This window comes from Chroicocephalus ridibundus, chromosome 7, assembly GCF_963924245.1.
Source record: "Chroicocephalus ridibundus chromosome 7, bChrRid1.1, whole genome shotgun sequence".
Taxonomy (NCBI): Eukaryota; Metazoa; Chordata; class Aves; order Charadriiformes; family Laridae; genus Chroicocephalus; species Chroicocephalus ridibundus.
The window spans coordinates 7,242,802-7,268,986 of NC_086290.1; the positions used below are offsets into that span (position 1 = coordinate 7,242,802).

A 26,185-nucleotide genomic window follows, 5' to 3' on the forward strand; every position below is an offset into this window, starting at 1 on the left:
TACCTGCTGTTGAAATCCAAGATCAAATAAAAACAAATATATGGAAACAAATATGATGGAGACGCTAATTAAGCAAAAAAATTGTAAACAAAACTTTAGAACCTTGTACAGATATGCGAATTTAATGTGGACTTTCAGATGGAAAATAACAAAGATTAAGAAGATAGGAAACTGCAGTGATTTGCTGGTGAGATGGTAATAAGAGATGCGTTTTATTAGCCAAGTTTACTATGCTGGGTAAAAAATAAAGAAGACTCAAGGAAGAACAGCATTTCACAAAGGTCTTTTCAGTCCTATAATTAAAACTTAAGCAGACAGGCACCAAAAAACATTATAAGAAAATTCTGAAAGTGAGAGGTAAATTGGATCTCATTCAAACAAGTAAAAAAGAAAAAATGCCAAGATATATAAGGCACAAAAAAAGAATGACAGGGCAGGCAGATCCCTAGTTAGAAAGCTACAGAAAATACGGAGAGAACAGCAATCCCAGTCACCAGGGAGAGTAGGTAACTAGCTCAGATAAGAGAGGAGATGCTTCTGGAGAATTTTATAAAGGATGCCATTCCCCAGACCACTGATTTAGAGTTATAGTCTCTGGATAAATCCAAAAAGCAAAATTTAATTAGAAAACAAAAGGATACTCCCCAGCCTTCAGGATAGAAGTTAAAAAATTCCTGAGGAAGAAGATTAAATGGAGGAACCTCATATGTTTACTAACGGATGGAACATAAACACAGACACCATTCCCAGACTCCAAGACGAATTTTAATTCCCGTAATATTGGGCTTACTCATTGTGATTGAGAGGAGAGCTGTATTGCCAAACAAGGAGAGAGATTTCATAAACTGATCGTTGCATAATATTCTTCCATACTTTTACCAAATGTTTTATTTTTGTTGGTACACTAGGGATTGTTAGTGATGTTTGCCCAGATTAATTAAAATTTATTGTGGGAAAACACATTTCAGATAACATTTTATAAAATCAACATCCACAAAATCTTATCTCAATCCAGAAAAGTCAACTTACAAAAGAGAAGAAAATACATGTGTCCCATGGTAGCAGTGTCTGGCTTTGAAAATAAGTTGAGGATCTGCATTTCTGCTTTATTTAAAAGAGCTTCCACAGAAGTGAACACATTTACATTAAAAAAGAGGTAAGAAGACGGGTAACCACCACCATGTCTACAGTTTGTTCCAGACATGGGACGTCCAGGCCCAGGAATCGGGGAGTATCCAGAGATGAAGGGCAGAGAGGGCAGGTGGGAGCTGTACCGTAGGTAGCTCACTTGCATATTCTATGCTATTATTTGTGCAAAATTTGTCTCCTCCTTAAAAGCAACATCATTTCAAACATGTAGATTTGCTGCTTCTATCTCTGGATATCAAAAGAATAATAATAAACTTGAAGTATTAGATGACAACCTCTGTGAAAATCAGGCATTATAAATTTAAATGTGATACTTAAATGAGATACTTAAAGAAAAAACACAAGGACCTGTTTAAAGCTAATTATGTTAAAGTTCAGCCTAAATTATCAAAAGCCTAGCAACTGAATGGAGATGTGGATTCCTTGGACAGAATAGCTGCCATCACAAATAGCGCAGTCTCTTAACTTCGGTACCTATGATTGCCTTACCTACGTACACAGAAATACAGATATCTGAATGATGCAACACTTTACGCATTTACCAAGTGTTCCCTGCCAGCTTCATCTAGATGTAGGAGTCTCAGAATGCAAGAATATTACAAAGGTCTTCAAAGACTGGAAGACCTTCTGCCTCCACATACTCATCACCCATGGTAAAAGTATGGAACTTCCTCCTTAAGGCATAAAAATAAATATAACTTCACCTGGATCAAGACAGAGGTTTCTTAGTAAGGTCACCTCTTGGGGAGAAAGATATGAAATCTTATCAATGTATTTCTGAAAGTAATACCTGAGTGAAAGTTTTCCATTTCCAGGATCTTCAAGTTGGAATTTTATAATCAAAACATAGAAAGATTTCAGCAGACTTAACCTTCTGAATAACTGATATATAGGGACTCAAGAAAACAGGGGCTCCCTTTCTAAATATACACATTTTAATAAAAGAAGAAACAGATAGGAAGACTAAGCAAATGAAAAATGGGAAAGATATCCATGGGGGATAAAAGAGCTTTGAGCAATATGTATAAACACATCACAGATGGTACCTGTCTCCAACTAGGATTCGACATATTTTATCCAAGAATGCTGCTGGAGAGACCGTGGGACAAAATCTTCTTTCACATATGTCATTGGGCCTAGGTCCAAATTCTCATTGGAAGTAACCAGAAGAATAACAACTGTGATGGATGGTAATATCCTATTAGACTCGCTTGTTTGATTCCTGAATGATCCCTTTAAGGACACTCATGAGGTGAAGAAAGAAAAATTACTGTGCTTTTGATGGTGGCAATTAGACTCTATATTTGCTTATACGTCGAAGGATCCTCATCTTCTCCCCAACAGCGAAAAAATGGTGCAATAAAATATGAGATGCCCTAGCGATGAATAAAAGTATTCCCTCAGTTCAGATCAAAGATGTCATTCCTTATTTATACAATGAACAAAAATTGATCAGCTAGCAAATGAGACACACTAAATATTACTGGATAGGGAGGGTTTATAGGGAAGGCTTTCCCTCTTCCTATTTGCATGCGACGATGTTGACAGTAGATGGGATTCTCACTTTCCACGGACTACTGCAAAGCTGCACTACTGCCTTGGAAGGGCAGTAATAACTTATACCTTGTACAACGCCTCTGCGCGTCTGGTTTCTTTAGTTGCCTATGTGAAAATTTTTTTTTGTTTTTAAAAACTAAAGGGTTAGAACTGTAAAAACACGGAAGAGGTATCCCAGTGTTTTCTTTTTGTTGAGGGGAGAGCTCGCAATCGTTAAGTTGAACTGAACTTTTACCAAGGGGAAAACCTGCAGGTGATCACACACTGGATATATAGCACCAAAACTGTTACAAATTACGTTGGCATAAGGGTTCCAGATGCACTCCTCTAATCTTCCTGAGTAATCCACAATACTGAAAAACAATAAAGAAGCGTGAATGAAGTCAGTTAAAGCTTGCTGCTCACCAACTTGCCGTACAGTAGCTGCATGGACCACAAAAATGGTCAGAAGGATGAAGACAGACAAGAAATGTTACACACCCCATCAACAACACTTCTCTTACTTTGAAAGTCATGTGCATCGCACACTTGTGCAGAACAACAGAGGGGAGGTTGTGTTGGGAGAGGAACGTAGTCCCAGATGTTTGGGAGCTGTGAAGCAGCAACTACACATGGACTAAGCAAAGATTAAAACGGGTCTGGTGTTCTGTAACCTCAGAGTCTGTGCGAGATGCTGGGACGCACTGGGTGTCCAGGAAACATTTGTGTTGCCTTTGTAAGTAAATAAATCTAAGATATGATATTGTGTTCTTATTATCTTACATCTCTGCTCAAAAACGTATTCTGCAAGAGCACTACATAGAGTAAATAAAACAGCCTAAGATGAATTATTCATCATGCATCTGTATCTACTCATTATTCTTCTAAAAGAAAAATAACTCACTTCCAGAGTCCAAAAACTGTCTGTCTGCTCAGAAGTTGTGACAATATTATTTTTGCTTTCCCCTTCAAATCACAAGAAAGATTGTGTATCAATCTGAAGCAGAGGCTAAAGCCATATCCGGAATGGAGTGTGACATCTTTTTTTATACTCTAAAGCAAGACTACAACCACAGATAAATGGATTCAGCTACCAAGGGGATGGGCCACCTGATATATGAGAGAGGAAGAAAACTCAACTCTGAGTAAAATTTAGCTCCTTCATCCTTGGAAACCCTCCCATACGAGCACACCTAGAGAACTGGCATCAGTTCACTCCGGGAAGTTGTGGCTCCTGGCAGTTGCTCAGGAGCCTGAGGACCATGTCCTCCTGCTCCCTTTGATGCTGAGTAACACCTCCCTACGTAAGCATGGATACAATGAGGGCATCAGCCAGCCAAAGTCTACTAATGACTGCATGTTATCTTTTTTTTTCCTCCCCCATTTCTCTTATTCAGATCTCCTTGGGCCGGACAATTCAGAATGACCCTGCCACATACCTTCCTTCAGTCGGTGCTTCCCGATTTCTATGGTGATTTGGACGCAGTAGACCTCCCGGGTTTGTATGCCACCTCCACAAAGGCCTATGTGCTTGTGACGGTGAGGGTCCTGCTGATCAAGGAGGAGAGACACTTGGCAAGCTTTCCACTCAGAAGTCCTCCAGGCAAACCTTTGGAAATAAAAGAGACCAGGTAAAACAAGTTTTTTAAAAGACTGTGGGTGTGGAAGTGGTACTTTATTAGATGACAAAATACAACCGGTTTAATCTTTATAGCAGCACTTCCCACTTTAAAACAGGGAATGTTTTAAAACAGTTTGAACGTTAAATTTACAAAGGTTACGTATTTGTTATTTGCCTGGAGTACTTGTGCAAAGTTTTTCACACAGCACTAATCTCCAAAACGTTCTGAAACACTACATCATCCTGACAAACCCTTTGAGCAGGGTGCAAAGAAGGAACGAAGATTAAGAGCTTCGATTAAGTGCAAAAACTAGTTTTCAAACATGCGGCTGAAACCACTAAACCACCTCTGTCTGCCAAGAGCTGAACGCGTCACTCTGAAATGCACTTAATAGCCAAAACCCTACATATGTCAACGGAGCTCGAAGCACTGGGTGGCTTCTCTACAGGTGACAGCTTTATAAATGCCTAGGGCACGACCAATTTCTTCAAGGGATTGGCTAAACTAACTCCGTTCTCTCATTTCAGTCTCCAGAAGCTGTGATACACAGCAAGTGCTAGCGAAAAGTATTTTCATTCTATATTCAGTTCACACCTAAAGAGCATTAATGCTTTTCAAGGAAGGATAACGTTCTTGGGCACAGATATGTCAATGCTGAACAGACAATCGTCATTGATATGTACCAGCTTAAATGCAAGGAAGAAATTCTTAAAACTGTAGGGAAAACAGCATTATGTATCAGTGGAAAGCAAAAATTATTTCCCCATCGTGTCTGAAAATACAGCATTTTTCACAGGCATAATTCATTTTGATTCACAGGTCACAGTATCAGTGGAGTAAATAAGAGCCTAAGGTCTTTCTTCAGCTTCCCAAACACAAATCTGAGGCAATATTGTTTTTACAACCAATCTGTTCACACTTCTGCTGCTTTATTCCTTCGCTTCTCTAAATTTCATAGTTTACTTTTTCCATACGATCTTTGTCGGTTTTGTGTAAACTACGTGAAATAACTTCCTTCTTTTATCCCCACGATGAATGCTCTCTCCTCTTACAGCAGATCCACGGTTGTTAAAACTGTGTATGTTTGTTAGCCTGCTGGCTGATCACTGTAAGCTGAAGCGCAACGGGGAGCCTCTGCAGAAAAAGCCTTCCAGGTTGTAATTCTGTGTGTTCTCCGTAGCGAGTAACCGTTCCCTGACTACAGCTACGGCAAGGAAACAGGCATCTCAAAATTATACGAAAAATAAATACATTAGCTTGCCTGAGCACACATCAATGTTCTCTTAACTTCTTACGTTGTAAATATGGGCATAAGAATGATTTCCAGCCACTTATGAATTTTGGAACGAACTCATGGAAAACATTCGTGAATACTGCCAATTACTTTTAATTTACAGTACTTTTCAGATGAGCTGTCATGCTCTCTTCAATAGTATACAGTAGTATGTGCAAATTTGGATACACTCACAGGGTTTATTACCAACAGAGAAAACAATAAAGAATACACTTTTCACATGACAAGCATGAAATACTTGAATTCCCACAAACATATAAAGCACAGCCATGATTTTTTTTCTTCTAGTAGTTCCTTCTGGGAATTCCTAATCGCATTTCTTGGGCCTGCAGTGTTAAATGCAACCTTTCTCTTATAATAAAGGCAATGAAAAGTGCTCTTCATCAAACAGCAGGTGAAGAGGATTCCTCCTCCACACCACTTCAGGACATCGTGCTCTTCAGGTCTACGCTTTCAAAACTAGAAGCTTAAATATAGAACACACACATCTTTTCGCAGCCATGGAAATAAGTGTCTTAGGGAAGTATTTCTTAAAAAAATAATTGAAAAGCTGATTATCAATATCTGGCTTAGGTAGTCAGCTGTGAACTCTGGATCCTAAAGACTCATAATTTTCAGAGGCATGAGCACCTGCTTCTATTGAGTGTGAGCTGTGGGAGTTAACACCTATGAAAATTAGGCCATCAGTGATTAAAATTATGCAAAATAACTAAATCTAAGCACAGAGATAATTAAACTTCATCAGCCCCTGAATCTAAAAAAAGTCCCTTTAGATATTTTCATAGCTATTGTGCTAGACCACAGAGCAGTCTTTAATGAACAGCTATCGGGTGCCCCAGCCAGCTCCTGCTCTTCTCTGAGCAGCTTCAAGCCTCAGCCCCATCAGCCCATCTTGCTTTTTCCCAGCTGGACATGCCCTCAGCTGTCCAGAGTTTTCCAGTAACGAATCCTGACCCTGAGCGTTGGTTGTTTAAAAGATACACATTTTCATGGCCATTAACGAGCCCACTACACCAGAAACGTATCCAAGGGATTGCTGTCCCACTGCGTGGGAAACCTCACGCAAGACCTTTCCAGATGGAAGCAGCGACCTCGGACAGCTTTGTGTCAGACTCTTTGCAGGGTTTTAAGCTGGATGGCTCACACTTGGTATTAGTTTGCCCATCTACGGACTTCGCTAAAGACAATGAGAATTAACATTAATATAATCTCTATTTAAATTTAATCAGAAGCTTGTTGATAGCCATTAGGAAAGAACAGAGACTAATGGCTGGAAAATACCCTTGGGGGTGCCGTAACTTTGGCAACCTCGAGCCAGTACTTGCAAATTATTATCAACGTGCACAGTGGGTTTACCACCCAACTGTAATTTCTCCAATTAAACAAAGATGACCAAAGCAACAAATGCCACTTTGGACCTTCTGTTGTTAGAACAGACAGTACCAGGGATGCGCTGTACCAGCATTACGCTGAGAGAGCAATACCATCCAGCCATCCCATCCACCTTCCCTCGAGGGTGAAGAGTGCGGTAACTAAGGAAGTGGAAGGGACATTATACATTTGGATCATCAGTTGGTCATCTCCAGCGCACCTTTGTGATCCCCATGCCAAAACCTATCGGTGACAAAAATTTCAAATGTCAACAGATTTAACATCTCATCTTAACTCCTAGCAATATCTAGTTAAACTGATGCAAACTCAGTATAGCTGCAGTCCCAGCTTTCACCCATGTTTATCTACAGACCTCTTACTATAGCTGAAAAAATCTCAGCCTTTCCCTTTGGCTTCCCAATAGGCTTGTTCCAGTTTTTGACAATACTGTTTGAGTTACAGAAGGTCTAGCTACTTCAAAGGCTGACAGACCCCATTGCCGACGGTTAGAGGACTAGCTAGATAATGTTCCAAATGCAGACCTCCAGAATCCACAGTTTTATCAGTCTCCTTAAGAAAAGGGGAAGGAAAACCTGCTAGTTTAGAAGCAATAAAGTGCACGCTTGGGGTATCTAGGGGGGAACTTGGCTGACAAAGCTGAATAGATGTACACATCACAAGCAGTGCTCTGAATTTCCCTGCTAAACAGTTGAGGAACCAGAAGAGCCAGTGACGTGGGTTTCTGTTATGATCAAGGCAAAACGTGCTCTCGCACTGCGACACCCAACCGCAGCCGCAGGAGAAGTGTCCAACATGGAGCTGCAGAATCAAAGCTTCACCATGGATGGTTCCCGATCCGAGGGGATGCAACGAAGCTGCCCAGCTGAATGGAGGTCATTGCTCCGTGCCCAAGACCAGTGAAGGTCAAAGGGATGAAGAGTAGTGTCGCTACCACTCCCAAAGCCTAACTCCGACAGCCTACCAGCACGGTGCACTGCATTTCCTTTCAAGTCTTTCCTACTTCAGACTAATGCCTTATCTTTAATTGGGGCACATAATGGGCCTCATTTACAAAGTGATACCATCACACCCATATCTCAGCAGTAACCTCAAGCCTTTTGAAAAAATTAGGTCTTAAAACTTTCCCATTTTCCATCATTTAACTTCTGAAAAGCTTTGAATTTCCAACAAAGCAGAGAGGGGTTTTTTTCTAAATCCCTGTCTTGTAACGTAGCAACCACAACCAAAATGAAAGATTTAAAGACATAATCATAATTCTGGAAAATCTATCTATTCCCAGTGAACACGAAAGCTACACATCAAGGATAAAGATGATATAATACGTTGTTTTAAAACTGACGACTCAGTGACAGCTACGCAACAAACAAGCGTTCAAGATCTTTCCGATTTATAGCAATCTCTTGGTCTCTTTAGTCTATAGGACTTATGATCTTAGTGCTTACACAAGTTTTATACCTGTGTATATCCGTTCACTTTAACTGAACTACCCCAAATTTATATCACAATTAAAGAAAGTAGAATCACCTCCTATGTATTTAAGCTTTTTAAGTGCTTAATCTAATCCCTTCAGAACAAATTGCCAAAAGTAAAACAAAGCACAAAACTCTGGAGCCCTACCTGCAGTTAAAGTGTTTTATTTTCTTGCATTTAAACTATTGATTAAAGAAGCTATGTAAACTTCAACCATAAAATTAAAAGGCCTTCCCATTTAACAGCAAATTTACACTAATTGCCATGTACCTGTGATGGGACCTTTAACTTGCAGCCTTGCCGTGGACACCCAGCTAATGCTTAACAGAGCAGTTTTGAAGCTGACAGGTTTTTTTCCCCCTCTGGATCCTTTTAGGAGGCTGGAATATCATTTCAGCCATCTCCCGCTGCTGAGTACAAGTCTGCAAGTGCTACCTCTTGAGCTGCTGCTCTTCTGTGTTGGTGGATGTGGTCTGCAATACGTTCCTTCATTCCGTCATGGGGCGTTCCCTGTCCCCGCATTAAAAACCAGCCTTCCTAAAAACCCTTCCTTCTGCTCAGAGACTTGCTCTCTTTCTGGTCTATGTCCTCACCCACTCTCTTTGCCGTGACTGGAACACACTTTGGAAAATTCTTGTCCAAAGAATAATGCTAAATGAAAAAGAATAAATCTAAAGGAAAGGCTACTTGTCTTAAAATCAACCAAAAAATAGCAGAGAGCTCATTTCCAGGAACTGGAAAAGTAAATAGCACTCTCACCTTAAGAGATTTTAAGACTAATCTGAATAGGGAAACAGAAGTCAGAAAGAAAGAATGAAACGTTTGTGTTGAGATCAGACAAATGAAGGAGAACGCCTTTCATTTCTGCTACTGAATCGCCTTAAATTCATCATCTTCTTGTAAGGGGCAGAAAAGAAAAGATAACTGTTTGGTAAGCCCCAGCAAAGCCACAGATGGGGTGGCATATATTTAAGGGGAAAAAAGCATAATCTTTCTAGGTATTACACTGCAAAGAGAATATGCTCAAATAAGGAGAAGAGGAGCATCAAAGACTTCTTATGCTATTTCACAGGGATTAACACTACATCCCTCTATGGCTGAAAGCTACTGCTTTCCAGTCTGAAGCACTTCCAGTATCTCAGTCACCAATTCCCAAACGCCACCACCAAATCTCCAGGCTTTAAACTATAACATGGACCTGTAACATCCTTCACCAGCTGCTGACACTTAAATAACATACTTGAAAATGTTCGACTTCTGTTCATTAATACAAAATTCTAGGCCCCACCGCCTTATGTCCGGCAGATCCACAGCACATCCTGCAATATTACAGCTTTTGATTCCTGCTCATTTCTACAATATTGAATGGACAAATCAGAGTCTACTAACCAGGCGCTACTGCAAAATTCTCCTCAACACTGCGTAGTGTGAGACGGTCATAGCCTACCACCTGCATTTTGAGATATTACATCCCTAGAAATAATCATTAAATACCAGAGGGGTTGGGTTGGGGGGGGTGGGGGGTGTGGATGTTGGGGTTTTTGGTTTTTTGTTGGGGTTTTTTTTGCTATATTTTTGATTAAGTGGCTCTATTGACCTGTAAGTCTAATGTTACCTTTCTGAGCTAGCTCATTAGGCAGTTTATCCCAGCTCATGCAGCTGCTTCACTGGAGATGTTGCCTGGGATTGTTCAGCCTGGAGAAGAGACGGCTCCGAGGAGACCTTATAGCCCCTTCCAGTACCTAAAGGGGGCCTACAGGAAAGATGGGGAGGGACTTTTTACAAGGGCATGTAGTGACAGGATGAGGGGTAATGGCTTCAAACTAGAAGAGAGTAGATTTAGATTAGATATCAGGGCAAAATTTTTCACTATGAGAGAGGTAAAACACTGGAACAGGTTTTCCAGAGAAGCTGTGGCTGCCCCATCCCTGGAGGTGTTCAAGGCCAGGCTGGATGGGGCTTTGAGCAACCTGGTCTGGTGGGAGGTGTCCCTGCCCAGGGCAGGGGAGTTGGAACTAGATGATCTTTAAGGTCCCTTCCAACCTAAACCATTCGATCTATGATTCTAAGGTGTGCAGGTATGGCAGAAGGGGGAAGGTTTAAGAGTTCCTAGGCACATGAAAACCTGGGCATAGCAGTGATATCCTGAAAGAACCACAGGTTTTCTTCTATAGCAAGAGTGGCACCTCCAAAAAATTATCAGTGTTATACAGGTTCTTACCCTTTGGGCTCTCCTGGCTCGACACCAAGCCCCTACAATCATTTGCACTTTAACACAGTGCAACGTCAAAAAGTAGAAGTAAGAAACTAGGGACAGACAGATGTCTGTTCACTCCCTGATTAACTACCAGCCCGTCTACCCCAATCAGGTGTCACCTGCACCCACGCTCCTATACAAAATCAGCGAGACAATGTGTTAATCTATTGTCTTTGAAATTGATGTGCGTTTGGGTAGGAGCAAAAATCACTCTGTAAGAGCCTTTTCGTAGGATGTAATCAAGCAACAGAATATTTTTTTTATACTTCCTCTCTTCTGCTAGCAGGGTGCATAAAAATGATCAGCATTTGATTTTGAATGAACCCAATGATATAGAGACACATTTACAGGTTACGCCTTCCTAAGAAATGTATCTTGCAAAGGCTTTGTCGACGGTTTTGGCAGTACCTGGCAAAGCCCCAGAAACTCATGACTCGATCACTGAACAGACCTCCTATTAAACATACTCATTCACAGACAGGGAGATTTGTCTGCATGCATATAAAATTTTATCAATCTTGAAGCATTTTACAGTCAATCTCAAAATATGTCACGTGAAAAATTAAGCAATACTTTATTTCCTTTGCAAAGCAAACTACCAACCCCCTTTGCTAGCCTGGCCACGCATAATGGCATGGATTTGCAGACCAGAAAGGTGAGAACCTCACCTTCTGCCAGAACAGAGATTGCCATAAACCAAGCAAGCACTCAGGGACTGCAAAGTTTCCCATTTCAAGAAGTACCCATAGGGAAGCGGAGTACAGTCCAAGCTATTACTTCTGATCAGTTCCCATCTTCCTCAAGGAGGACTGGGATTTTTTTATGGGGAGATGAAGGGGAATCATTAAATCTTATGCAAAAATTACAATTTCAAAGCCAATAAAAGCACAGCCATGGAGACCTGCCCAGTCTCTGTGCAGCTGAGGAAATTCTCCAAAGCAGCAGTCAGTATGAAAGCCCCTTCCGAGAGCAAGAGTATCTGCTCTCAATTTTTAAAATACAAAAATATAAACTGTAGCGGGTATAATTTAAATTTCTTTCTATATATAAGTTTAATTATTGTAATAGCAATAACAACAATAGCAACAATTTCAAGAATTTTACTAACAATAAATAATACCACTCATCATAGTTAACGATGATCAAATCCATGATCTTTTGGATGCAGAGAGAAAGCACGACACACAGCCTTCTCCACACATAGACACTGAGCAAGGAAGATTTGCTTTGCACGAGACAGTCATCAAACAGGGACAACTTCACTTCCAAAAACTGGGCTAGAAGCACTCTCTATACCTGGGGCAAGGCTGCAGCAGCTCTTTCCCTCCAGCGCTGCACGCTTCCCTCTCTTCCAGCTCCGGGCATCGCTTCCCAGCGCCCACAGCCACACTCCACACACCCCGGCGCCGGCTCCGAAAGCCCGGGGCGAGATCTCCCCAGCCACAGGTCTGCGAGCAGGCGCTCCATGAGGACCACTCCGACGTTTCGCAGTCTTTAGCAATGACGCAGGACTTGAAGGTCAAAGGGACGGGATCTTGCACACACTGGCTGCGATAAAAACACAGTAAAGCAACTGAGGAGGTCTGGCTTAATAAATTTCTTCTTTTTTTTTTTTTTTTTTCCCAAGCCAAACCCCCGAAGAAGAAATCCATGATCATTTGGGGTAAATTAAAAGACCTGCATCAACACCAGTACAATACACGTAAAACCAGCTGTAGTGCAGGGCACATAATGCATTTCCAGGGAGTTCTGGGTGCAATCTTGCATGCCAAGTAGTTTGCAAATAATATACCTCTTTTATTTCAAGTTAAAATAGGTGCAAAAGGAACTATAATTGCTCCTGTGCGGTTAGAATTTCACTTTTTATTCAGGATGGAAAATAAAAGCCAAGCCCAAGAGAAATACTGCCACTAGTAAGCAATCCCATCACCTTGCGCACAAGACTAACTGTCCACCGTCCATCCATCTGTCCAGTGTCAGCACGTCCTGCTGAGCAGCTCTGCTCTTTTCAAAAATAATTAGTCACACGCTAATAAGAAAGGTGTTGGTTCCGTGGGGCTGTTATCAAACAAATGCTGTCAAACAAGGTCAGAGTGTTTCCAAACCTGACAAATCACCAAAGACCCATGAATGTTGCAAGTGTGGCTCTGTTTTGGGACTCGGTTACTCCTGCTGATATTAGGACATGAACCTCATTCATTCTGTAACACATCAAGATACCAGACAAGGCCCAATGCAATGGAAAACCAAATCGTAATAGTTACCAACTGTTGAGGTTTGGTATCAAGATACAAAGTCCCAGAATAGAAATTTTAAGAGTTCCGAACTTACGATAGCTTTTCACAATATAGAAAAGTATGGCAAGTGTAGCAAATAGTTCTGGGAGAAGACAAACCTCCAGACTAAGGCCACCGTCCCTCCTTGCTCCTCCACTTATATCTCAGCCAGCTGATGGCTCTCCTGCCCAGCGAGCACAGCATGGCTGCCGCTGCTCCACCTCACCCCAGATGGAGATCAGCCAAAGTCACCACTCATCTCCCAGAACCCAGGAGATGACCCAGTCACCACTCATCTCCCAGAACCAAGTTTTCCCAGGAGAAAAACCTTTCTTGTCTCTCAAAAAACTTTAGATAGCTGAGGTAACAGAGTGGGAAACGATATACCGAGAGAGGACTGAGGTATGTACGAGCAGAGACATCACTGAAGGACCATGAAGGGATGGGGTAAAAAAAAAAGTGAAACCCACAAAAAAGGAGTCACCAGCAAAAAAGGAACCAAGATTTTCTGATTTTTGCCTAGTGTTATAGGGATGATGCAAATTGGCCTCCACAATTAAGACCATACATGAACTCAGTGTCAACTCTCCCTAAATCTGTCTTCTCCAACCACCAGTTGCTCATGGTCAGGCTTTTGTCAACTGTAAGGAGCAAATATGGGTACACTTACAAAGAGTGAGATCCGGAGCTGCTGGCAGGGAACCAGCCACTACCTTTCTCGGTATTACTTACAGCACAGCTCAACTAACCTAACTTTCTCTAAAGAAAATAGACTGGGGCAATCATTTCACAATTGCAGGGCGGTCTCATAGGGGGAGTAGAGAAGATAAAGGACATTCACTCCCTTCTCCTCCAGTCTAGAAACTGGTCCTGTTTTCACAAAGGTCAATAGGAATATTCCCACTGATACCTGATCAAGTTTGACTAGACCCTCAACTACCAGCAAAACACAGCATTTAGTGGCTTAAGTTTATAATTCAAACGAAAATAAATAAAAATTTAAAAAAAAAAAAGGGAAGAAGAAATGTAACAACTTTTTGTCTCAGTTTCTTCACAGAATAAAACTCATTTATCTCACTGGTGCTGTGAGGATTAATTTACTGAGGTTTATTTTAACAACTTCATAAAGAAGAAACAGTCTGTGATATCGCCCCCTCAAAATAAAATTATTCTTGCTTATAACTCAAAAAAGATGTCTCATTCCTCTATTACATGTCAAATGCAACTGATTGCGAAGCTGTCTCTGGTACAAAACATCAATACTATTGAAGAAAGGACTGAAAAGTAATAATCACTATATCTGTCCTTACTAACACAGGGATTTTGAGCCTTGTTTGGAATGTTAGCTTCGGTGGAGTCACGTGAACAGTAACTTTATTTCCCTTTTAATAGTTACAGGTAACACAGGTATCAGGTGAGCCACCCATGCCACAGCGTTAACAAGATTTCCTGGTTTGGAGTAGATAAAATAGTGGCAAATGCAAATGACTGTCCTAACTGATTGTACTAGAGAACTAGAGTTAAACTAAGAACTCAGCATGGAAGGAAACCAATCTCACATGTTAAAAAGTGATCAAAACTTCGCATTCAGATACCAGTAACAAAACCCAAGTCCATTTTTAGAGTCACGCCACTGCAAAGGAGATTTAAGTCTGGCCTGGTCTTTACCGAAATACCAAACAAAATGAAGCCTTTAAAAATCTGCTTTGGGGTCTTCTTTAAAATTAATATTGCTAGCCCCAGTTATTAGCAAGACAGTACCGACAATACCTCCGCTAATGGATTCAAACCTATGCCGACACTCCGTCCGTGAAAGACGCCCCTGCCCAGCCATCATCCTTGCCGTTTGCAAAAGCCTTTGAAGCATGCAAAGATTGAATAGCTGTTTCTTTCCCTGAAAATCCCGCCACTGCTCCTACTATAAAAGGCTAAAGAGATAACTCTGCTGACCTTAAGGTGAACGAGCCGCGGAGCCGGCAATTTCCATCCTTCTGCTCCCGTTGATGTTTTTGAGGGAGAATTACATGCAACTGCCTACCAGAAAGCAAATCTAATTAACTTGCACCTACTCACTCAGACGCTCAAAGTCAAATTAATTGTGACACCGAGCAACACAAAGACAAATGTAAAAACACACTTTTGCATGAAATTCAGACACAGTCTTTCATGTTGCAAATGTATTTAGGACAATCTAATAGAGATAAAGCCCAGACATGCGAGACACTTGCTGATCTGAGGCTGCAAACCAGACGTGTATTTGCGCTGCTGTGGCTGTATCCGAACCAGCAGCGAGAGGAAGAAAATCTCGGGGATGGGAGATACTACATAAGCCTTGGTTTTAAACTGACTTTCCAGGTATTAATGTACCAGGTTAGATCTCCTCTTGGGAGTCAATCTAGTAAGTGTGATATAGTAGGGTACTTATGTGATTGATGCTTTTTTCTGTTACACACTTGGATTGATACTGTAAAACTACAGGAATTGTTTCCCAACCTACGTTACGTTGCCTGCGGAGTCAGATGGATGGGTTAGTTAGCAGAAGCCCAGCTCACTCACGTGGCAGAGAGCCCTCTTACTCTCTTGTGTACTGACGGGGAATAAACAATAAAAAAAAAAAAAACAAAACCAACAACAACAAGAAAAAAACCCCACTAGACCAAAGGAAACCTACTCATGCCTCTTTTACACTCACGTAGTCCTGGAGCTACAAGCAGAAAAGCCAGAGGAGGAGGAGGAAGAAAAGCAGTCCCATTGTACCACTGCTACTGCGCAGCTCCACGTCCCCCGTGAGCGTGTAACCGCGGGCTGCTGCCGCCGGAGCAGCGCGGCGCTTCCACACGGGATACGGTAACCATGCAGCCCCAAGCTGAACCGCATTTCTGTTTGGGACAAAAAGTAACTCACAAAAAAAATAGTAAATTTTGCAACAGCTCCGTGCCTCTGCGCTGCATGCCTTACAGTCACACAGTCATCACATCCACCAGAAGAAAATGAGCGGAAACACATCTATCAGTAGGAAAAAGGAGCGAGACCATCCAGGAGCAGTCACCATTAAATCAGGTTGGGCACAGGACAGAAATTATCCCTGGTTTCCTTTCCCAACCGTACCAGTGCATTCAGAATGAAAGGTGAACGCGTTTCCTTACGTTAGAGGATGAGACAGGTGGTTATTGGTGAACCTTCTGTACTGAAAGAATCATCTCCAAAATAATATGACACACTAAGAAGCTATCAGTATGCCCATGCTGCTGGTTCGGAAGGCAGCACCAGGGGGACAGGGTACCTCTCCAGCAGCCAGGCTCTTCCCCAGCAGCTCGGGAAGGCTCCGGAGAAGTGCCAAACCTGATCGGGGAACACACGCTCAAACCCACGCACTGCAGAGCCAGAAAACCCTGAAGTGAGTTAAGCGACACTGATAACAACGCATTTTCATTTTTTCCCTTTCGCTAATGTCATCTCCTATTCTGTAATCAATGACCCAACCTTACAGGCTGCTGGAATAAACACTACTTGCTCTTTGCACTGGGCTAATAACATTAGGGTCTAATAATGGACACGGTCTTGCCCTGTTTCTAACAGTATCCAAACACTTTTTTCCCTTAGGAAACTGGCAATCAGCGTTAACAGGCATACTGTCAAGGATTCATAATGTATTCTAGGGTCCTCGAGGGTTGCCAGAGCTATTTTGGATACTGGCGATACCGTATACCCAATTCATGCAGGGGAGGCTTCTTTGGCAGCAGAAACACCAGCCCTTTTTTGGTGGTAGGGTGGTAAAGACAGTAAGGTGCTAAGGAAGACGGGGAATATCTGCCGGCCGAACGACTGACCAAAGGGCAGGGGAGATGGGAAACCTATAACCCAAACAAACACAAGACTTTGGTGTCTAAGAAGTCTAAATTTTGCTGTCTCCAAAACTTATCGCACCAGATCGTCTGTTTCAATTAAAAGTAAATGCTGACTTAAATTTGCACTACCTAGGCAGACACTGAAATCTTCGGGCTACAGAGGCAGTTGGCTTTCAGCACGATTTGAAAACAGAAGAAAAAACGCCAATTATTATTGGACACTTTCTAAAATGTTACTCACTGAAGTGAAAAACGCAGTCACTGTTCCTTTGTTTCATGTGCTTTTAATAAAAGCAAAGGAAATGAGAGACAAAACTTTCTAAAAGAACACTAGAAAATAAAATCTCCTCCTTCTCCAGTAGCTCGGGGATTTGTTTTCAAGCCTGAGCACCGAGGCTCCATTCCTACATCTGCTGGGAGGAAAGTGAACACACATCTCCTCTCCCAGATCAGAATCATAACCATCAAATAGCATATTACAGCAGAGCCTCTCCACCTCCGGACCGCAAAATTCTGTATTCAGCCAGAGAATAGAAGAATGTCAACACTAGAAACTGCAAATACTTTTTTTCCTAAAAACGTACAGTGGTTAAGCACAATCCACTAGGAAATGGATAATGGAAATTCAAATTACAGAGGCAAACAAAAGAGCTGAATGCTGCTCTACCTCAGCCTTGACAGATGAGTTATCCCTTGACTGAGTTTGACCTGAATTTTCACTTACAAAGGCAAAGTAAACAGAAACCCACATCCAACTCTGTAATATCATTGTTGTCATCTTATGTGTAGAATGAAGAGTTTAAGAAATATGTACCTAAAAGGGCTCCTAATCCAAATAATAATAATAAAAAACCCCTAAAATTCTTTGCTCCTGACTTTAACTTCTTCGTATGCTTAGTGAGCACACACAGCAGGTTTGAAAATTGGGTTAAATTTATTTAGGATTTCAATGTCTAGCTATGCGCACACATTTCACTAAATTACAACGTAGTGTCTAGTGCTTAGTGTCGGTCTCTTCTCCCAAGTAACAGGCGATAGGACAAGAGGGAACTGCCTCAAGTTGCACCAGGGGAGGTTTAGTTTGGATATTAGGAAAAATTTCTTCACTGAAAGGGTTGTCAAGCATCGGAACAGGCTGCCCAGGGAAGTGGTGGAGTCGCCATCCCTGGAGGTATTTAAAAGACAGGTAGACGTGGTGGTCAGGGACATGGTTTAGTGGTGGACTTGGCAGTGCTACCTAAACGGTTGGCCTTGATGATCTTAAAGGTCTTTTCCAACCCAAAAAAATCTACAATTTTAAATAACTTTTTTTTTTTAATAAAAAAACCTGCCACGAGTGCCTTTGTCTCACTGTTCAGTAGATTTTTTACAACGATGACAAGACAGAAAACCAAAAATAGCAGAAGTTCAAGCACATACTTTTCTTGCAACTTTTTCAGAGAGTTGGTTGTGGTTTTTTTAATGCATGGAACTGATTATGTTTGAATTTGTTACTAGATATGAGATTTCAAGCAAAACTAAAACTTTTTCTGAAATATAATGAAATCTGAATTCTATCTAAAATAGCATGAAAAATATTTTCCAGCTTTCTGAAATGGTCTTTAAAAGCTTGAAATCAGATCTATTAAATCATTCTACTTTGATGTAATTCCTTTTATTTTCACAAATACAAAGTTTCTACACAAAAATTGCTTCTGAGCAGAAATGAACCTGTCTCCAGGTCTACTGATGTTCTGCTGTTCAGTTCTCTTCAAGTGTTTTCCAAAAGGTCTGTCCCTTCCTTTTCTCTTCCTTTCTCTCTTTTCCTTTGATTTTGACAAATGTAGGACCTCCAAACTGAAAAGTATTTCATGAAAAACATTCCCCAGCTCTCTTTCCCCAATACAGCGTGTCCAGTCTTCCATGCACTTGTGCTCCTCTCCAAATAATTCCTGTTTACAGTTTTTTCCTTTAAAAATTGCTACAATTTTTGCTTGCACCTTCAAGGCTGGTACAGACACACAGATCTTCATAGGACCAATTATTTAAATGAAAAAGATATTTTCCTTACAAGGCAAAGGATTCTTCAGCTTCCATCTGAGGGTCCACTGTAAAACCAAAGGATGCTTTTTGTAGGGTTCAACGGCATAACTTAAGTGTCAGTGAAAAACTAAAAACCAATATCGCGTTCATTTCCCACCACTGCTACCAATTTCACAAGAGAAAGGACACCCCATCTGCCATTCCCATCACCCGCAAACTTGTTAGTGAAGAGGCCAAAATGAATGCCCTGCCACTAATCCAGCATCTGTAAGAAATGAATGCATTCAGCCTTTTAGTCTTTAAAAACCAGCTTGCACCCAAGCCCACCAAAATCCAGTTTTTGGCCAAAGATTGTTCTTTCACGCCAAGGAGCCATCAGTGCGCACGATGGCTGACCCACAGCCCTGAGATTAGACACCAGTAATTTAAACAACTTTGATAACAGATGAGGCAGCTTTGCCATTGCATTATAAATTGGGGGCGAGATGAGCATATGGTTCCTCTCCTCACATGGCCTTTGATGGCTCCCATTATCCGCTGTCTTCCTGCAAGAACCGTGCAGCGGCGGGAGGCAGGGTGGTGGCAAAGTCCTGGCAGACCAGCAGCTCGGAGCCCGCCGTTAAAGCTCGTCTTGGGATACTCCTTTCTCTTGCCTCAGTTTTCCAGAAATTTAGTTTGTATCCCTCACTGGTACTCACTCAGCGGTGTCGGTCGAAGTAGGAAACCTCGGCCAGGAAAATGAAAAAGCAGAAATAAGGCGCTTCTTTCCCGTTTCACAGCAGAGGCTTGGCTGCCTGCCAGACCCCGCTACAGGGTTATGCAAATGCGTTTGCTCCTCTTTATCAGTAGCCAAAATACCATCACCCTTGTAAAGCGACATCTGGAAGATCGGGTCCATTCTTCAGATGAATGGCAGCAAACATGCTGCACAACAGAACGAGGAGGACATTACTGGGGGATGCTTAAAGGGAGTCGTTGTCAGGGGTATTTGATGTCAGTGACACTCCAGCCCTGGAATTAAACACGGACTGGATTTTAGGCTGGATTTTTAGGTTTGGAGAAAGGAAAAGTGTGTGACTATCTGGACACCGTAACATGACATGACCTTTTGTCCGCTCTTCAATCAACGGGCTTTCCTCTTGTATTTGGTGCGAGGGATGGGTCAGGCTCAGGTCTCTGCAGTAACTCTGAGACGCAGCCTCAGCAGAAAAAGTCTGCCAGGAGGGGGCTAATGGAGTTGTACGCTCCCAAACAGGGGGCTAGATCAGCAAAAAAAAAAACCAGAACGGAGCAAGGAAGAAGACAGCACGACCAGGGGTAGAGTCACTAAAACTAAAGCTCCCGGGACCCCTTCCAGAAATTCAACGTATAACTCACACAGTAGCATAACAAAAAGAAAACATTTATAAAAACGGTGTCTTCCACTCCCCGTTTTTACAGCGAATACAGCAGTGAGCGCATGAGGGCAGAGCAAGGGAAATTTTAACAAAGTCAGGATCCCCCTCCCAGAGCCTCTGATAAGGAATGAGATACAGGAGGCAGAAGAACAGCTAACAAGTGTTAGCGGACATAAACCTGCTGCTGGTCGCACGGCAGCATAAATCACAAGTGACTCCATTAAAGTCAAGCAGCTACATGAGCATAAAATCTGTATATTTAGAATCAGCATATATTTAGAGACAAGTAATAAAGTCAAGATGTTAGAAACTGCTGGAACAGTTCACAAAGCTTGACTTTTCTCCAATCAATAAAAAAGAAATCCATACTTTGCTACAGGTGTATTAGGAGGGGGTAAGAAAAAGGCCAGAATGAATATTTTCACCTCAGTATGTGTGCGAAACCACTGCAGACACTAACAGGGGTAGAGAACTGGACAAAAAATAACCCCTTCCTCTGCAATTTGAGTTTGCGTAGGTGCCAGGAGCCACAGACGGCTGAGAAACAGATCGACTTCTGCAAAATTCAGAAGCAGGATTTTTCAAGAACTTCGAATATCCTTGAAAACCAGGACACAAGAAGTTCTCTAGAAATCTTGACTTTGTCAGAACTCAATCAATTTCTCAAATCATCTATAGCTCCTGGCACCTGCCCAAATCCAACCTGAAGTCAAATGGCAGAGCCTAGATTGCTTAAATTTAAACGTGAGAAATGGAGAGAATAAATCTTCCCATTATTTGCTGCACATTACTGTAACCTTCACATTTGAATTGCAGCAGAGCAACCTACATAGACTAAGAGACAATGCGAGACAGAACACATGAGGACAAGAAAGAAAAGTAACTCCGGGATCTGGTATCAGCATCCAAGAGCTACACCCGGACAGGAAGGCTCCTCAGGAAGCAGGAGGACAATCATGGGTTTGCTCACGGATCTGTCTTTCCAAGAAATACCTTCTAGTAAATTCGCAAGGCCAAACTTTTCAGACTTATTTGTAAGAATGAAGGAGTTTAAGCTGGTGCAATTTTAGCCTCTTCTGCCAAATATATGCAGTAAATGACTGAGAATGAGACCTCCCTCTCCCACAGCCAGGGCCCAGAAACAGTGCCAAGTGATATATAATTCCATTTCCTCGATGTTTCCTCAAAACAACAAAAAAAAACCATCCAGAAAAGAATTATTAAAAACATAAAATGAATTAAACAGTCACAAATCGTAGAAGTATGCAAAATATTCAGCATACGCTAGCTTTACAAGAAGGGAATTAAATCAAAAAAAAAAAAAAAAAAGGACCATAAAGAAAACACATAAAAATTTGCATTTAAAACTCAAGAACGGGGAGCGCATTTGCTGTGGTGCTGCCACGCAGAGCAAGCGCTCCCTCGAACAAATCCACGGGGGATGAAAAAGAAGACGAAGCACCCTTACCTCAGGGCTGCGTTTTTTCCATCGCTCCTTACACACCTGACCTGCCTGGTTTGGTAACCGATCTCCACCTCCCCGGCACGCTGGTGGGGTTTAGACCCTTGAAGTCCAGATGTGCTTCGCTCTCTAGAGTCCGAACTGAAACCCGGCATAGTCCTCCCCGCCAGGTCGACGTCTTTAGGATGGGGCAGCCGGCATTTGCCCCAGGGCCCCACTCGGAGGCTGTAGGTGTGCTCCTCCTCCCCGAGAGGACAGGCGGGAACGCCGCAGGCTCTGGATTCGGTCAGATTGGGGCACGGGGCACCCCCGTAGAGGGGAGGAGCGATGACTGCCCGCGTCCGGTGCTGCAAGCTCTTGGCGCAGCCCGTGCTGCACTGGGACCAGACGGAGAACTCGGACACCACACAGTCCCGCGGGCAGGGCACCAGGCAGGCTTGCTCGGCGGGCGGCTGCGGTGTGAAATACTCACATATTTCGTCAGCGACGACGGTTCTGTTCAGTTTCTGGAGGCAGCGAACGCTCCGGCGTTGCAGCCCGTGCTGCGCCGTGACGCAAGCCCCGGCTCCCACCTCACCGCCGGCAACAGGGACGAGCCCGCACCTCTCCCATCCCGAAACCTCCCACTCGAACAGCTCCAGGTGCCAGTCGCAGACTCTAAAGCACCTTCTCTGGTTCTCAGGTTTGTCCTTCTGGTGGCAGTTGGCGTGGTACGTTGTCCAGCCCTCCGCGTGGGTGCACCAGACGGCCCGGCTCCGAATGCCCCCCAAGCCACAGTCACCTACACACCGACCCCAGTGACCTGCAAAAGAGAAATGTGTTGAGAATCATAGAATAGAATCATAGAATGGTTCAGAGGTTGGAAAGGACCTTAAAGATCATCCAGTTCCAACCCCCTGCCATGGGCAGGGACACCTCCCACCAGACCAGGTTGCTCAAAGCCCCATCCAGCCTGGCCTTGAACACCTCCAGGGATGGGGCAGCCACAGCTTCTCTGGGCAAGTAAATAATTTCTTCCTAACGTCTAATCTAAATCTCCTCCTCCTAAAAGCGTTACCCCTCATCTTATCATTACACTCCCCGATCAAGAGTCCCTCCCCACCTCTCCTGTAGGCCCCCTTTAGGAACTGGAAGGCTGCTATAAGGTCTCCCCTGAAGCCTTCTCTTCTCCAGGCTGAACAACCCAACTCTCTCAGCCTGTCCTCATAGCAGAGGGGCTCCAGCCTCTGAGAAATGCCATGCAAAACTGCCACAGATCTGCCCTGACACCCAGCAGCATCCAAACCACATCCTGCCACGTATTAAAAAGTAAAGAACTGCCAGCTGGTCCCTAAAATTGGTTAAAAGCTTCTTAAAAGTTCGGTTTTTTTCCTAGTGTATTCCCATCGCTAGACCACTCAGAGAAACTTGGGATGGGGGGAAAACGCCCCACAATATCTCAAATTTAAAGCAGACCAGGCAAATTTCTGTAGCAGTAAAATGCATCCCAAAGCCTGAGGAAATATGAATATTTATTTTCACTTGTACAAATGAATATAAAAATGATCATAAAGGAACAATAATCTAATAGGAAAAGAAAGTCAAGTTAGAAAAGAGGAAAACAGTCTTAATGGAGCAATTAGTCAATGGGATAAACTGCACTGGGAAGCAGCTGAATCAGCATCTGTGGTGATAAAACGGTGAGGATAAATACTATGAAAATAAGAGCATACTCTTAATAGGAGTTCAAAATCATAGAACAGTTTAGGTTGGAAGGGACCTTAAAGATCATCTACTTCCAACCCCCTGCCCTGGGCAGGGACACCTCCCACCAGACCAGGTTGCTCCAAGCCCCGTCCAGCCTGGCCTTGAACACCTCCAGGGATGGGGCAGCCACAGCTTCTCTGGGCAACCTGGGCCAGTGTCTTGCCACCCTCAGGGTGAAAAAATGAAGGAACTGACTTGATACGATAGTGCACGTACTGCATTTTTAGTTCTGGAGCGCGTGAACATATATATGTAATCGTATGAATCTTATTTGAGGATTTGCAAGTGGATGTAATCAGACAAGGCTAAATAGAAAGATTTTTCTGTGACAATATTATTCGACAAAAATCCGCCAACCCCAAAAATAATCTGAGGGCTATAAAGTACAAAATTGCTTGCAAACTGAAGAGAAAAGGTAGAGAAAAAGTACTCGGGCCAAATCCTAACATATTAAAGGGATTTTGATGATCATGTCTCAAGAGGGCCTCATCTTGTTTCTAACTTTAAAAACTTTCCAGTGCCTCACAACAGAGCCATTTCACTCGGTAAGAACGCTGCATGTGCAATCCTCGCTTGAAAATACCCTGTAACTACCCTACCTTTTGTATTTTTTCAAGGCAGAAAATGTACTTAGAATAAATAGGTCAATTTATATTAAGAAATCCTACTCCCGTCAAGTTTTTTAAAATTGATTTTAAAACTACCAGAATCAGTTACACGCTTGCATTATAAAACCAAACACACACACAAATGTTTTTATAATGGCTGCAATTATAATACCAGGTATTTCATCCAGCTGATGGCAGTTTTGTTGGCAATGCCGTTGTTCTTTCTTCATGAACAGAGGAGTTAATCCTCCGGCGCCAGGGGCTTGACATTGTGTAATAAAACATAAAAATACATAAATGAAAATTCCTCTTCTTTTTCCATTGTAAATGAAGGAGAAAAAGTAAATAGGAATCGGATGTACCTGAGGTTCTCTACCAACCCATCCTGCACCCTTGCCACGTCCCTCCTCCGGGCGCTCCTCCTCCCTCACCCTCTGGGCCAGGGCTGGAACTCTGCCCTCGGTCCGGCACCTTCTCCCACAGCCAACAGGTGGGGGCAAGAGGCGCTTTCAGAGTCCTCAGGGCTTAGACAGCTCCAGCTTTTGTTGAATCCTTCAGGCTGTGTGAAAAATCCTTGTCCCCTTTATGCCTCTGTTTCACACCAAAAGATAGCAGCGCCAGGCAAGGACTCAGCCATGACACGTATCTTGAATGGGAAAAGGCAGCATCAAACTATACGGTGCTCTACAAGCTGTACCGCACTAACGACAGGCTTCCGACAGAACCTCATATGCTTAAAAACTGAATATTCAAAAAAATGAATCTTTAAATATGCTGTTGAAGTTCAGTTACATGAAGAGGTCCGTTGACAGTTTAAATGTTCATCCTTGATACTCCACCTTGATCTAAAAGAATATCCTTATACAAATGCCAATGAGATTCTAAACCAGACATTGGATTATGTATATACTGTCATCTCACTAAAAAGAACAGTCAAAATTCAAACCTCAAGTACTAGGTGGCTTTTTATTACCAGAGGAAACTAACTACCACAAAGACTACGCATCGCAACGTAATAGTACCATGAGCTTATCTCAGCATTTATTTCTCTGAAGCAGTTCAGCAAAAGCAGTTCAATTTTTTGTGACGTGGGAGTTTCAGTACAGGAGAAGTTTGGTTTTCACCAGTTTGTTTTTAAAGCCAAAATTCAAGATTAATATTGCCTCACTTCGGCATTGACCATAAAAGTATTTTACTCATCAGTAGGACCTTGAAACATTACACCAATTAAGGATTAACTATTTACTTCTTAGGATAGCAAATAGCATTAAAAATAGCATTAACCCCCCCCCACGGAGTTGTTCAAAGCAGTTGTAGCCGAGGACTGGACAAATTACACTCACCAAACCTACCACCGCTCTTTCACGACTGCACAGAATTCGTCTCGTTAGTACTTTTTCTACATTTCGGGGTGTTACTCCTGAACTACTCTATGTAATAGCTGCAGATTTACCAGTCCCTACATTAACAGGCTACAGAGAGACGCGGCAGAAGCCAGAAGTGGCCATTATTTAATGTCAGATGGGAATTTAGAATGAAAAATTACCAAAAAAAAAAAGTAAGCAAGGACTCATAAGTAATTACACTATCATTAGACACATCACAATTTGCAATTATTCTCTGGCAAACTTGCTAAAAACGTAGCCTGCCCTTGGCACACCAAAAAAAGAAGGATGAAAAATAAGGTTAAAAATCAGATGCAAATCCCATTACTATAGATTTTTTTCACTTCCTGATGATCTCTTCAGGATGTGGCAGTAAACTTACCCACAACGTTTCATTGCTTAGTTAAATATCCTGCTTAAATGAGGAGAAGGATGTAAATACTTCCTAGTCAATAGTCCGCTTTGTAATTAGAATTTAATTATTTTTAGAAGAGTCGTGTTAAATTTTCACTCTCCTTGAAACAAATCTGAGTCAATTAAAAGAAACATCTCAGCACAATGTGAATAATAACAACTGCATTTTATTAAAAACCCACTGGAATTCAGGCATCAAAAGCCCGAACTTCAGAAAGATGCTTCACAACTCCCGATCCGGAATGGGAGGCCCCTGGTAACTAAAGCAGAAGACTAAACAAAATGAAATATACTTCACTGTGATCTG

General features: G+C 42.3%; 1 protein-coding gene across 7 annotated transcripts in view; it reads right to left on the reverse strand.

Annotated features, from left to right (window-relative positions):
• Nucleotides 1–26,185, reverse strand: part of THSD7B (thrombospondin type 1 domain containing 7B) — a 329,550-nt gene that overhangs the window by 191,124 nt on the left and 112,241 nt on the right. For all 7 annotated transcript variants that reach the window (XR_010071985.1, XM_063341430.1, XM_063341432.1 and 4 more), the window contains 3 exons: nt 21,732–22,527; nt 12,017–12,268; nt 4,125–4,294 (listed from right to left, as the gene is read on the reverse strand). Coding sequence is in view for 6 of the 7 variants with exons in the window: in XM_063341430.1 (XP_063197500.1) it covers nt 4,125–4,294; nt 12,017–12,268; nt 21,732–22,527 (1,218 nt within the window). In the remaining variant the exon portion in view is untranslated. The remainder of the gene's footprint in view (nt 1–4,124; nt 4,295–12,016; nt 12,269–21,731; nt 22,528–26,185) is intronic.